We start from the raw sequence: 13613 nt of genomic DNA on the forward strand, positions 1-13613 counted from the left end.
TTCCTGTTCCATAGCCTTGGTCAAATGTCACATGATTTGAAGATTCTTATCCAGTCCTTAATTCAGCCCCTTTGTGTGACTTAAGAGCCACCATTGACTAGTGTTAAAAAAAAATGAAGAAAGATAGCATGCAAAATTAAAAAAGGTTATTTAATTTGAGATCACTCACTGATTCACTTCTTTGTGATTAGAGTATTTGAAGTTCACTTGATTTTATTTTCTAATTGGGTAGTAACAGTGATTGTCAGAACATGCATATGAAAACACAACTTGGTCGATAGTGGGTAGTTTCCAAAAAGGAAAGAAAATGCAAAGACAAAAACCCAATTAATTTTTTGTTTAATACCTTGTAAATGAGGTGACTATGCTTGGTTATGGAAAAAAATATCAATATAACCCTCTCAATTCACACAACACCATAACCTTCTAATTTATTGATCATATGGTATATATTTAGAAAAAAGATGAAAGGAACTAAGCTAAAAGCAGGTGAGATAAGCAGGTGCTACCGCACCTTGCTTAAATCCGAGATAAAAAATAGCAGCGAATGAGAAGAGTTCTTATTGAAATCACGATTTATTTCAGCCAATTAAAATGCGCGTTAGATTCACCAAGCCCTGTAATTTTCCATGAAAGAGGTACACCCCGCAGTTTGGTTAGCACATGCGTGGCAGCCCCACGCCAGTTAGTTCTATTGAGCAGCCGCCATCGCGTTCTCTTTTCCGCGCAAGTCGAACGGACAGCTTCTTTGCGCAGATTCAGAAACTTTGCTGAGTTATTTTGATCCTGCCGTCAAACCAGGTATCTTTACTGTGTTTAACCTAAGGCACTCGTCTTATTTCAGCAGTTATGGAGCTTAGTTTGTCGATTGAAAGTGTAAGTATGACCGCGGGGCTTTTGTAGCGAAAGGAGAAGTTTACCAGACGAAAAGATTGTAATTTTCGAACAAAAAGGGGCTTGCTCTCTCGCGATCAACCACGGAAATAGAAGCGATTTATGGCGATAGAGTGGACTACAGCCGCGACATTTTGTTAATTTTTCTTGGGATTTTTCTGATGAGAAACTTGAGTTGTAGCGAAGGTTTCGACATGAATTTTGTATTAATTCGTCGCGTGAAGATTCAGTGAACAGTCATCAAAAAACTGGTGTAATTGTGTTCGGTCTCAAAGGTGACTGTATGTTTTGAATTATTTTCCCATAGCAAACTGGCTCAAGTCGGTCTTCATCAAGTGGGGTTATCCCAAGCTCTGACGCAAGGCAATTTACAGACCTTGCAGATGTCTCATTCCATGTCTCAGTCGATGAGTCAAATGTCGGATGATGAGCCATCTTCGCCGGAGTCGACAACTTTCGACGGCTCGGACCTGCTGAATTCCACGGTCGGCGATGAAGTCACAGCACAGCTTGCGGCAGCAGGGCCAGTTGGAGTGGCTGCCGCAGCGGCTATTGCGACTGGAAAGAAGCGGAAAAGGCCACATTCGTTTGAAACGAACCCTTCGATCCGAAAACGCCAACAAACTCGTCTACTGCGGAAATTGAGAGCGACGATTGACGAGTACACAACTCGAGTAGGACAGCAAGCTGTTGTGTTGTGCGTGTGCCCTGGAAAGCCAAATCCGCTTTTTAAGGTGTTTGGTGCCGTTCCTTTAGAAAATGTGGTTCGAAACCTTAAACAGCTTGTTCTTCAAGATCTAGAGCATGCTTTAGCAGAGCATGCCCCTCCACCTCCCCCAGAAAATCCAGATATCTACACACTACCCCCTCTTGTCATCGATGGCATTCCAACTCCTGTTGACAAAATGACCCAAGCCCAGCTCAGAGCATTTATTCCCATGATGTTGCGCTATTCCACTGGTCGCGGGAAGCCAGGCTGGGGGAAGGATTCAACACGCCCAGCTTGGTGGCCATCAGATTTGCCATGGCAGAATGTTCGCAGTGATTGTCGCAGTGAAGATGAAAAAGCTAGAATCTCCTGGACAAATGCTCTGCGACAGATTGTGAAGAACTGCTACAAGTTCCATGGAAGGGAAGATCTGTTACCAGCTTTCTCCGAGGGAGATGCCACACAGCACCAGTATGTACAGCAACAGCATCAGATGGTACATACCATTTCAAATGCTGATGGAACAGTGTCGCTGATACAAGTAGATGCATCAGGTGCTGTCAGCACTCTATCAGATGCAACCACTTCGCAAACAGAAGCAACCCAGGCTGTGGCAACATTGGCTGAAGTTGCTGCAGCAACTCAAGTAGAAGTAACTCTTCCTCATCCAGGTCAGGGTGACGGAGTGGGAATTGACCAAAGTGATTTGTCACACACAGAGGCTATTGCACAAGCAGCTGTTGCCACTCTAGCAGAAGCCACCCTTGCTGATGGAGGGCAGATTGTTTTGCCAGAACATGCTGCTGCTGCAGCTGCAGCATTGGCAAATGTTCAGGATAACTTGAATACTTCTAACATGGTCACCATTCCAGTTCAGGCAGCAGCATCTCTCATGCAGATTCAAACTCATCATTTACCTGCTAGTACTCATTCTCAGTACATCTCTGCATCAGTTCCCCAAGTAGCAATGGCACCTCATTCAATAATTCAGACAGTGACGACCTCCACAATGGGACATGAAGTCCACACCCAGATAGTTGACACATGTGAAGGTGTCCCTGTTGCCACTCAAGCAGTCGAAGTAGTAACTCTAGAAAATTCACAAGATCCAATGAACTGACAGTACCATGCAGATAGAACAATGACAATGATCTAAAGCCACAGGAAAAATTAATAGTGTACAGAAAGAGTAGGGCAAAAAAGAACACAGAGAGACGTGATTCCATTATCTTATTGTTTAGAACAAGAAAAGCAATGGTAGTGCAGTTGATTTTAAAGAAAAAGATTGATTTTCTCTTAGTTTTATTTAAGCACTTTTGGTTTTAAACCACTGGCATCTCAATTTTGTTGTTTTTTAGTACCGGGGTGTATGAACCCTTGTCAAAATTGCAGACTGCAGACCTCTTTTACCAGAGAAAAGAACCACTCTGTCTCAGCTGAAATATTCTTTGAATAAGTGTTGATTTTTAAAAATAATCTCTCTGTCACAAACCTGGTTGGTCTGTTTTTATTCTCAGTTAATCTTGAGCTAGATAAAAAGAATACCAACTGGACATTTCTTCATTTCACCCTGTAAGTGTTTTGAACTGAGACATTGAAACAAACAGCTAAACAACTTCAGAACAGGTCAGCAAACAGCTTCCACATGGGCTGCCCATCATATCACCATTATTTGATGTCAGTTCATTACAGTTCAGGAAGAAATAAACTCTTGTTGGGATTCAAAGCTTTTACTCTTGGAAAAGTTGATTACTTTAGTAATTTAAAAAAAAAATCATTGACACAACCTCTTCAAGCAAACAGGGAAAAAAAAACAGGGACACTGTTTTTAGGATACTGTTAAATTTGATACTTAATTCTCATATGAGAAACTAAATGGTCTACCAGGAATTATAAAAAAATGAACAGGTAAATTTTGATTGTGGGATCTAGGGTGTGGAAGGGTTTAACTGGAAGGGAAATTGATCTGATGTAGATTAAAAAAAAAGAACTTGCATATTACCTGGTGTCTTGTAAGCTCTCAAATGTTCTTTGTGGGGTATTTACTGTGAATATTTCTGGGCGTGACTTGTGTATGATTAAAATTAAAAATTATTGATATCATCATCATTTGTGACTAATTTGTGTTGTGGTTAATGATCATCTGTCCTAAGGGAATTTTCATCCCACTCCCATCTTAGATTGAGGATGAAAAATGTTTTAGTGTTCTGATCATCCACATCCTAAACTCAATAGAAAAGAACTTGACTTGATTTACTAATAAAATTTAAAAAAAAAACTAACTGCATTTGAGAGAGAAACATGGATTCAATTTTATCTGACAGACAATGCTTAGTTTTCTTTCAGTGCTAGTGCTTCAATTGACTACTCAGTACAGGTGGAGAACAATTTAAACAGGCCAATGGGACTTCCTAAAGGGTTACCACAACCACTGAATAGAGATGAAAATGACTAATAAAGAGACAAAAATTTCAGGACTTTGAAAAACCAACTGCTTAATATGGTGTTGCTTAATACAGGTTCAACTGTTTTAATCATCATAATAAATTAGCAGTGGACATTCTGCAAGGTGGCTCCTCCTGTCTAGTGGTTCTTGGAAAATATAGGAATGTTGGTTTTTGTAGAGGGAGGAAAACCAGAGGAACTGGAGAAAACCCACAGGGCATGGACAAGAACTAACATCGAACTCATCCCACATGTGACACCAGGCTCAGAAATTGAACAAGGGGCCACAACAGTGGGAGGCAAGCACCCTGACCACCATGTCATTTGTGCGTACCATTAATGTTACTGAGAAGTGGCTTGTGTGAGACATTTGTTGACTGAATCATCATCAAAATCTTGTTATGGTCACATTATCGCAATCTAATGAGAAAATCATTTACCGTTTGACCCTAAGAGTGACTAACATCTAATTTCCTTGTATGATATCACCCCTAAATCTGACAGTAAGGTCATGAAAATAAGCAAAATGATCACCATTTAAAGAAGCTCTTGATTGTTAAACAAAGTCTTCTTGCTAGCACCTTAGGGAATGTGTAAAGAACAGTATAGAGAATATGCATACTGATGTTAGAGAGTAAAGGATCAAGGGTATTTGTTAGTTGTTAAATCAGCATACCCTGAATGCAAATTGAACCAGTGGGTAGCAAACAATATTGTTGTGTGATGGTTTGAAGTCACAGACTGACAACCTAAATGGGAATCTGACCATCATCATCAGACTTCAGTTGAGAATTTGTTAATGTGACAAGGACTCCAGATGCAACAAACCTAATGGTTGTCACATTTCACTGAGGCAGCAGAGCTTTTAACTTCCCTCCCTCATGCAAACAAAATTCAAAGTAAGGCCTGTTTAACTGGTACACTTGTCCCAAACAGGAGGCCAAAGGGTGATGGGAAAGTTATAGAGATTTTTGTACTCTAAATCACTAGCCATTTTAATCCTTGACACTTAACATCATTATGCATTATCTCCATACTGTTCTCTATACATTTCCTAAGGTGCTGACAAGGAGAATTTGTTTAACAATCAAGAGCTTCTTTAGTTGGTGACCATTTCCGATTTTCTCGTGACTTTATTGGCTGATTCAAAGGTGATCTTGTAAAGAAAAATTAGATTCTAATCACTTATATGGGTCGCAGAGTTAAAGACACCCAAAGGAAGCTCTGGACTTTATTACAGATAGCAGAAAGGAAAATTAAATGGAATCTACAGTAAAATATCTCTTTAGGAGTTTGATGTAAATCATTTCAGCAAAAATGCGTAGAAGTACATGTTAAGACATAAGATGTATCTTAACAGACATGGTGAAATGGCACAATTTTATTGAATGCCACCCACTTACATTGTCATCAACACGCTTACACTGATATCATACAACAGCTGAAGACATGGGAGTATGGGGTATAAAAACAAACCAAAAAAACCACAGATGACAGTACACGTGTGTTTAAATAACTTCTTCATCTGAGAAAATTTTTTAGCAAACTTATTATTTAATTGACTTGGTAAACAGGCAGCTTTTCCATTTATTTAATTATCGATGACATGCTTTGCACTTACTTTGGAAACCTGCTTAAAAATTATTAACCATTGCCTGGTTTAAGGACTCATTAATCATGATTAGGAAGTAATTATGTCTTTAATACATGGACATCTGGTTATTGCAAGAAATGATCCTCACTGTCTAGTGAGACCTATCTACCAACTGTTGCTTGGCAAAATACTCTGGTCACTGCCTCTTTAAAATTTTAAATAAATGTAAAGAAAACCTAACTTAAGTGGTATAATAAGGGAGTTTGAGCTGTTGCTATGGCAATGCCTAGACAGCTTCGCCAGCTCGAAAAAAGAAATAACATTATTTTAAAGAATTTTACAAGATGCTTAATGTGTCTCCTTTCTTTAACAGTGCTAAACATTCCATTAAGGTTTTAAAAATGTAAAGACAGCTTTGAGTTTATCACCAGGGTTTCTGTAAACAGAGTAACTACATTTCATAGCAATGGCTATGAAATGAACAAAGTTTTCAAATGGCTGTTCCAGTCATTGTTCTGCTCCTGAAATATTTCCTATTCTTTCATGACATTATTAGAGCTGTCACCTTAATTTACAGAACCCATTATGAGCACCAGAGGTACGAATAACAACTTCTCCTATTTTTTGCACTTTGTATCAACACCCTCTGTCAGGTTTAAGTAGCAATATTAAAACAACTCTCAAACAAACCAACTTCACTCAACAAACAGTTGGCAGATAGATCCTACACGATTACCATATTAGCAGCCATAAGCAACAAATTAACACCTCTCTTATACAAAATATACTTCTTATGATTTATTGTGAACAAAATCAAGCCATGTGCACAACAGCCAATAGTTGGCTGTCTGTCTGACCAACCAAATTAATTTTTTCCTACATGTATGTGCATATGATGAGAATGTGACACAGCCCCACATGCATGAAGCTTTTATCCAGAAAAATACACAAGGCAAAATATCACATGCCTCTTTAAAAATGGTGTGCTATGAGGAGTGATCCATGAAAATGGAGAGAGTTTACCATTACATTATACAGGGCATTAGACAAACCTAAACAGTTTGTGCACAAGTTTTCAAAGGGTTAGGAAAGAGTGTTGTGATTTAGAAAGATCTATATTCCAAGAAACTCTACATATAGTTTTTCATTTTGAACTACAGCATTATTTGCAGAGGTAGGGCAGACTAGGGTTGGACCAAAAGTGGCAAAATACTGCTGTCTTTCATAAATAGCAATTTTTAAAAATGTTCACTGAATTTACAAGAAATTTAACCATGGCTGTTGTGGATTCCAGTTCCTGGCCATTAGTATCTGTAGAAAAATAATATTCTTGCTTAGAACAGAATTAACTTTAAGTTGTGAATGATAAGTCCAGACATCAATAAAATAATTATTAAGCTAATCCTTGTTGTAATTTCTCAAGGCCTTTTGCTGCTGGATTTACTTCAGAATAATAAGGAGAGATTGAGGAAAAAAATAGTCTTTGTATGGAAATTCCAAAAAAAAAAAATCCTGTATTTATTTGACTCAGAGATAAGCTTTGAGGGGTGTGTGGCTTAAGCATCATGCTATGCTTCTTGAAACAATGAAGCAAAACAAAACTCTACTGCCTTGCTACTCAAGCTCAAGCTAAGTTAAAAATGGAGAAAAAAAGAGACAAAAATTGATTGGGCAGTCATATTTCTTCCTGGAGAAGAAGTCCTGAGATGGATTGTTATTGGTAGAAGTGAGTTATCTCTCAACAACCTTAGGGAAAGTCTTTGCTCATCCAACACAGAGCCCAGTGCACTGACCACTGAACTACTGGACAAAGCCGTGGCATTGGCATGCCTGTAGTACAGTTGACCACGCATGTTAAAAGTAGCACCTTGTACGGTCCTACGGTTGTACAGTCGTACATCCAAATTTTTTTGGCTTGATGGGTTACTACTATTTTGTATAATTATGAGGCTACGCTCTGCAAGCTGCACTATCATCTCCTGAACAATTAGACTTCAAAATTAAATCTTTCTACCAAGGTCAAACCATTAACTGTCAAAGACAACATTCTCATTCCAACCTGTAATAATTGGGCTTGAAAGGGCCATTCTTGTTGACTCCAAGATATTTTGCTTGTTCTTCTGTCAGCTCTGTCAAATGGCCATCAAATGTTGGCAAGTGCAACATTGCTACATACTCATCTGAAAGGCAGAAGATGGCAATAGAATTAACCTTTGTATAAATAATATTCCTAAATGATCATCTTGCATTTCTTGCCAGCTGTTCCTGACAGTTTAGTGTTCCATCAAAAACCTGACCTCTTCTCACTCATTTCCTTACTTCCCCCGACCTGTCTGTTTGATAGAGTGTGACAACTGTAAAGAAAACTGATACACTGGTCACTTACCCATCTTCTTAGGCAGAAGATAGACATCATGTTTATATCTACCAGGAGGTGCCTTGAAAAGTTCAATTAATGCTATGGCCTGTGGGAGAAAAAAAATTAAACGTAACTTAGTACACACATCAAAGCTCGCATTGTTAAAATATTTTCAAAGACATCAGACCAGACTCTATTCTTACTTGTGTCGTTGATGTAATTGACACCACAAATGAAGGAACACTAGAGCAACTCAAATTGACGAGGCGACCCTGCAATAAACAAAATGAATACAGTCAATCTAATAACTGAGAGAAGATTGGTCACCTGATGGTCGTGTACATATGTTAATTAATAAATGTGTTTTCAGATTGAGGTAAGGAGTGCTGAGGCCACAAGAAAATTTAAAGAAAATAGTTACATCTATAAAACATTACTAGTTACTGCATGTAACACTTTACACCCTACGGGGTGTGAAATTAACTTTTTTTCTGATAGCCACTTGGCTCCTAAATTCTTCAAAGTGGTAGCCAATTCAAAAAAAGTTGGTCGCCATTTTCAAAGACAAACAAAATCTTTCTTTACGCTGTCAGCGTTCTAGATAGACCCTCCAAAATTAATTTAACGTGCTGCAAAGTGGACACTAGGATGGATGATATACAACGTTCAGGCTCATCTAAATCCAAGATGGCGTCTAGTTATCGATCGAGATGCATGTGCTATGTTTTGGAAACAAACTTAACGAGGAAGATTGCCGTGGATTTATCCTTGCAAATCTTTTTAATTCACTATATCTCTTGGTAAGGTTATGATGAAATGTTCTAGTTGCCAATTTGGCGACTAACTTTCAGGATTTGGTCGCCAAAGTGAAAAATTTAGTTGCATTGGCGCCTGTATTAGGCGCAATTTCACGCCCTGCCCTAACATAAGTATGTATCTTCTCTATGCTGTTTTTTATACATTCCTTAAGTCTTGAGAAGGAGAATTTGTGTAACAATCAAGGGCTTCTTTGGCTAGTGATAATTTTCTTCATTCTCATCATCTTTAAGAGTGATTCAGAAGTGGGGAAAAATTAGATGTTAGTCACACTTAGAAGTCAAAGGGTTACATTCATTTCCTATTTCCCATCACCTCCAGGTTTTTCTTCTTTTAACCCATTTTCAAGTAATGTGAAATGAAACCTTCATGATTATTAATTTCAGCAAAGAGAGGGAGGGAAGAATTAAAAAAAACTGAAAAAAAGACAGTTAGTTACAATACCTCGGCCAGCAACACAATTCTCTTGCCATCCGGCCAGATAATATGATCTACTTGGGTTCTGACCTTCTCCCACGTCAGATCAGAAGTTCTTAAGCTAGCCTGAAAACCAAGCCAGAAAAGTATTACTACATAGCTCTTACAGGAGCTAAGCCATGCTGTGAGTTTGCACAATGAGATCTTCCAGTTTGACACTGATAGGCACCAAATCCCTATTGTTTTTGAATAGTCGTGACAAAAACCAGAGTGCATCATTGTAAAAGCTGACAATCACAAGGTTGCTAAATGGGGAGTTTGACAAAGTTGAGCTCAGAACCTTGTTTATTATTTTTCTTAGTATCTTGCAAACGTTAGTTAGTCAATCAGTTCATCTTACCACATCAATTTCTGTATTTGAATGCCCCATGTTGCAAACAATACAGCCATTCTTCATTCTGTCCAGATGATCTCTTGTAACAACATGCTTGTTGCCTGTCATGAGATGGAAAACAAAGCAAAGAGAAAACTTGGATAAGCAAAGTTTGTTGACATTAAACCCCTCCATTTTAAATACATTCTGCGTACAGGATAGCTGTTCCTCTTTTTTAAGCCCAGCACAGATTTTCAAGTATTTGTTTGATATGTCATACATTGTAGCTGAGCCAAATTTGTGATACTTTACAGATGCAGTTTACGAAATGGCGATTGAAAATTTAATTCTAGCAAACATTTCTAGCCACATGGGCCCCAAAGAGAAGTAAGAACATTGTTTTCAATTTCGAGCTTGATTATGATATCACATATCAACCTAGACATTCAAAAAATAAAATGTTTCAGCTTTTCCCGTCCAGATACCTGTGCAAGTGATAAGGATGTCAATATTCTTCACCACCATGTCAATCTTGACAACTCGGAATCCATCCATGCTAAACAAAATATTAAAAGAAAGAAAAGTAATTTTAAAAATCAAGTATTTAAAACTTGGAAAAAGATGATTTTTGTCTTGTCACAAGCATGGGACAAAGCAAATATTTTGAGCCCCCATGAGGAATGGAACCCCATACCTTTGTATTCAGTGCTTCAATGCTCTACCAAAGAGCTTCAATGCTCTGAGCCACAGAGACTCTATGGTGAGCAAGACCCATTACCAAGTTCAATTTCTACAACATACACTACAGAACCAAGACCTAACACTTGTTTCAATCTCTGCCAGGCCTTTCAATAAAGGTCTCTTGAAATCATTAATGCATGTACAGCGATGTGCATGGCAAACTGAGGATGAGAGAGATGAACCTACCACGCTTGCAGACCACAGATGGGATCAATTTCTGCAACATACACTACAGCACCAAGACCTTTGAGAGCTGAGCAGCAACCCTTACCAACCTTGTAAAAAAAAAGATCAGTCAGTTACCATCACAATGTATCACTTTAAAAGTAATTCATATCAACCCTAACAGCAGTATGCCTATTCTTGATACGATTCTTCACACATTTTCCTAAGGTGCTGATAGAGAAACTGTTAACAATTAAGAGCTTCTGAGTTTGTGATCATTTCTTTAGTCTTGTGACCTCAATGTGTAATTCAGGGGGGATATTGTAAGGAAAAATCCAATACAGTCACTCTTGGTGGCCTATGGGTTTAAGCAAAGCTCAACTTATCATTTACCTCACCATATCCACACACAAGAACCTGTTTGCCACCAAACATTACATCTGTGGTTCTCTTTAAACTACAAAAGAAAGAAAAAATTAATTCCAACTTCTTGGTTTCCTGGAGAAATAAAACCATAGTCTCTTCTTAAAAAATTCAATATATGGTTTACAACGAGGTCCTGTACACCAAAAATAACAATTACAATCATAATAACAGTAAGGAGAATAAAAGTTGCAAATATATAAAAAATAAATTATATAGAAAATAACAAGATGAAGAAAAAATAAATGCATAAAGCTAAAAGCTAAAAGTTGAAAAATGTTAACTGTTACATATTTTAAATCATATTTAATCATAATATATCTCTTAGAAACTCTCCATAAGTAAAGATGGAGATATGAGAGGTAAAAAAGCTACTCAAAATAGCTTTAAATTTTTTTTTTTTTGCATGTCAGCTATCACAATGAAGAATGGTGCAAACACATATATGTGTGAAATTCCTGTAAATATTTCTAAACAATATACTTACCTATCTAAGATTGATTCTCTACAGCAGTACATGTTGTCAAACTTCGTCTACAAATACAAAATTTATCAAGGTCTTTGGAGTCAGTCCTCTTCACAATTTTTATCTAACAGTGCCACTTGGAGATACTTTTTGTCAATTTGTATTCAAGTCTGAAGTTACAACAACACTTACTTTGGTGACTGAGTCATTAACCTTCATTGCCGCCACTGTTATTTTTTTGCTTGGAAAGCTGGTACAACCTTCAATGAATTAAAACAATGTTAGGGTGGTAAGGGTTAACCCTTTAACTCCCATGGTGATTAACATGTACCTTCTCCCTATACTATCCATATATTATTCACAAAAGGGTAATGAGAATACTCAATATTATCAGGTCAAAGTCGTTATCTTGATCTAACACCAAATCCCCTCACTAATTTACTAGGAAATGTGTAGCAGCTAGAGGGGAGAATTTAAATTAGAATCCTGGGAGTTAACGTGTTAAGGGTGAAAGGTTAAATGTAAGAGGTTAATCATCAAATCTAACCTGTGAACCCCAGTAACACTCTCTTCCACTACTCCACGCAGGGTGTTAAAAGTGCCATTAAATTTCTTGTACAAAAGATGAGTTGCATCACCGCCACATCCATACCATGTTTGGTTGCCATTTGTCTGCCGTGATACACTGCTCGATACACCACCAAAAATCCTCCTCATTCTCCCTTCCAGGCAAAGATGGCATAACCTAGTAAACCACACAATGAAAAATTTACTTCAGGCAAGGAAGTAAAGAAGTTGCATGTACTTCACAGATTTTAGAGCAAATATCCAGAAGTTAATGAGCAAGATAACCAGCTAACCTCTGCTTCAGCCAAGGCTGCAGCAACCTCATTCTGTTGAAAATTAAAAATCAATACAATGACATGAGAAAAACTCACCAACCTACAGACAGTATACAAGTTAAAACAATCAAGCATACTCTTCTAAAGAAACTCTTGTGACAGAACTATGAGAGTAAATAATTAAACCCATTCACTCCTGATTTAACTGTCAATTCTCCCTTCTAGCTGCTATACATTCCCTGTAGATTAGTTAAGGAATTTGGTGTTAAATCAAGATAACAACTTCTACCTGATAAGTTTGAGTATTATAATTGCCTGTTTTTGGGATGAGGTTGGATATCATTGGAAGACGTGTTCATGTTAATCACTTCTGGAAGATAGAGGGTTACAACTTTACACTTTTCAAACTAACCTGTGTGGAGTAAATTTTACATGCACACCAGCGAACCTGGGCACCAAGGGCAGTCAGGGTTTCTATCAAAACCTGAATTGTTACAAATATGAAATAGCATTAATACATTTAATTGTAAAGAATGTATTTACATATAAAACCAGAAGTTGGCAACTAATTATTTATCCACAATCCTTGGAGATTTTATTTCCTCAAGTCACTTAAATGCTGAACTTTACAAAAGTAGTTCCAAAGTCTTCACTGCATGGAAATATATAATTTAAAAAAAAAAACTTTCTTCAAACTATTATCAACTCTTAGACTTAAAAAGATTGAAAATCACTTAGCTTCAAAATGAAACATCATATAACACAAAACCTAATCCAAACAGGTTGATTTTGTAAATTTACTATGAAATTCTGCAAATCACCATGGAAAAGTCATCAAAAGTTGTTTACTTACTGCGGCCTGCGCATTACATGTGTGCAACCAACAATTTTAGCTCCATCTAGTGGCTTGTCTGTGCAATTCCGTTTTCTCAGGACATAAGACCTGGCATTTCTGTTTGAGAATAAGTATAACACAGGAATATTCAACTTATTTATTTGTGATCACTCTAAATAAGGTTAATAATTTTTTTCATAATAGACTTGAATGTATTGCTGACATGAACCATTTTAAATGGACCCCCTTAATGTGTTTTCAAATCAAAAATATAACAGTCCTAACGAGAAAAAGAAAAAAAATTTCTTGTGAAAGAAATGGTATACTTCTTTATTTTCACCATCATAGGCACTTTGACCAAATTTGTACCAAGTTCTGTTTAACTTCAAATATATTAAATGGGATTTCTTCTTTACAAATAAGATCTGTTTCAATAGAAAATATTTCAGGAACCTCTCTTTCAAATTTCAGATGATTTTTAGATTGAGGATCCAAATCACAATTAAATCTGACAGGTAAACTTTCACATGTTTA

At 37.2% G+C, this 13613-nt stretch overlaps 2 protein-coding genes across 3 annotated transcripts; one reads left to right on the top strand and one right to left on the bottom strand.

Moving 5' to 3' along the window:
• The first annotated feature begins 671 nt into the window (after window positions 1-671).
• Window positions 672-3712, top strand: LOC131794573 (nuclear respiratory factor 1-like). Of its 2 annotated transcripts, none has more exons than XM_059112096.2 (2): window positions 672-801; window positions 1202-3712. In XM_059112096.2, exon 2 carries the CDS (start codon window positions 1278-1280, stop codon window positions 2721-2723), a length of 1446 nt encoding a protein of 481 aa, XP_058968079.1. In that variant the 5' UTR covers window positions 672-801; window positions 1202-1277; the 3' UTR covers window positions 2724-3712. The 2 variants fall into 2 exon arrangements, with proteins under 2 accessions (XP_058968079.1, XP_058968078.1); XM_059112095.2 differs by having other exon boundaries at window positions 721-876.
• Window positions 3713-5414: 1702 nt separating this feature from the next.
• LOC136284206 (S-adenosylhomocysteine hydrolase-like protein 1) lies at window positions 5415-12119 on the bottom strand. The gene is given in 13 exon segments (XM_066174052.1): window positions 5415-6953; window positions 7702-7822; window positions 8029-8107; window positions 8205-8273; window positions 9262-9360; window positions 9635-9729; window positions 10093-10163; window positions 10535-10623; window positions 10907-10970; window positions 11424-11470; window positions 11595-11640; window positions 11642-11662; window positions 11950-12119. Coding segments are annotated over 13 exon segments (978 nt in total). The 3' UTR covers window positions 5415-6946.
• Between the last annotated feature and the right edge of the window lie 1494 nt (window positions 12120-13613).

The sequence above is a fragment of the Pocillopora verrucosa genome, chromosome 11, assembly GCF_036669915.1.
Source record: "Pocillopora verrucosa isolate sample1 chromosome 11, ASM3666991v2, whole genome shotgun sequence".
Classification (NCBI taxonomy): domain Eukaryota; kingdom Metazoa; phylum Cnidaria; class Anthozoa; order Scleractinia; family Pocilloporidae; genus Pocillopora; species Pocillopora verrucosa.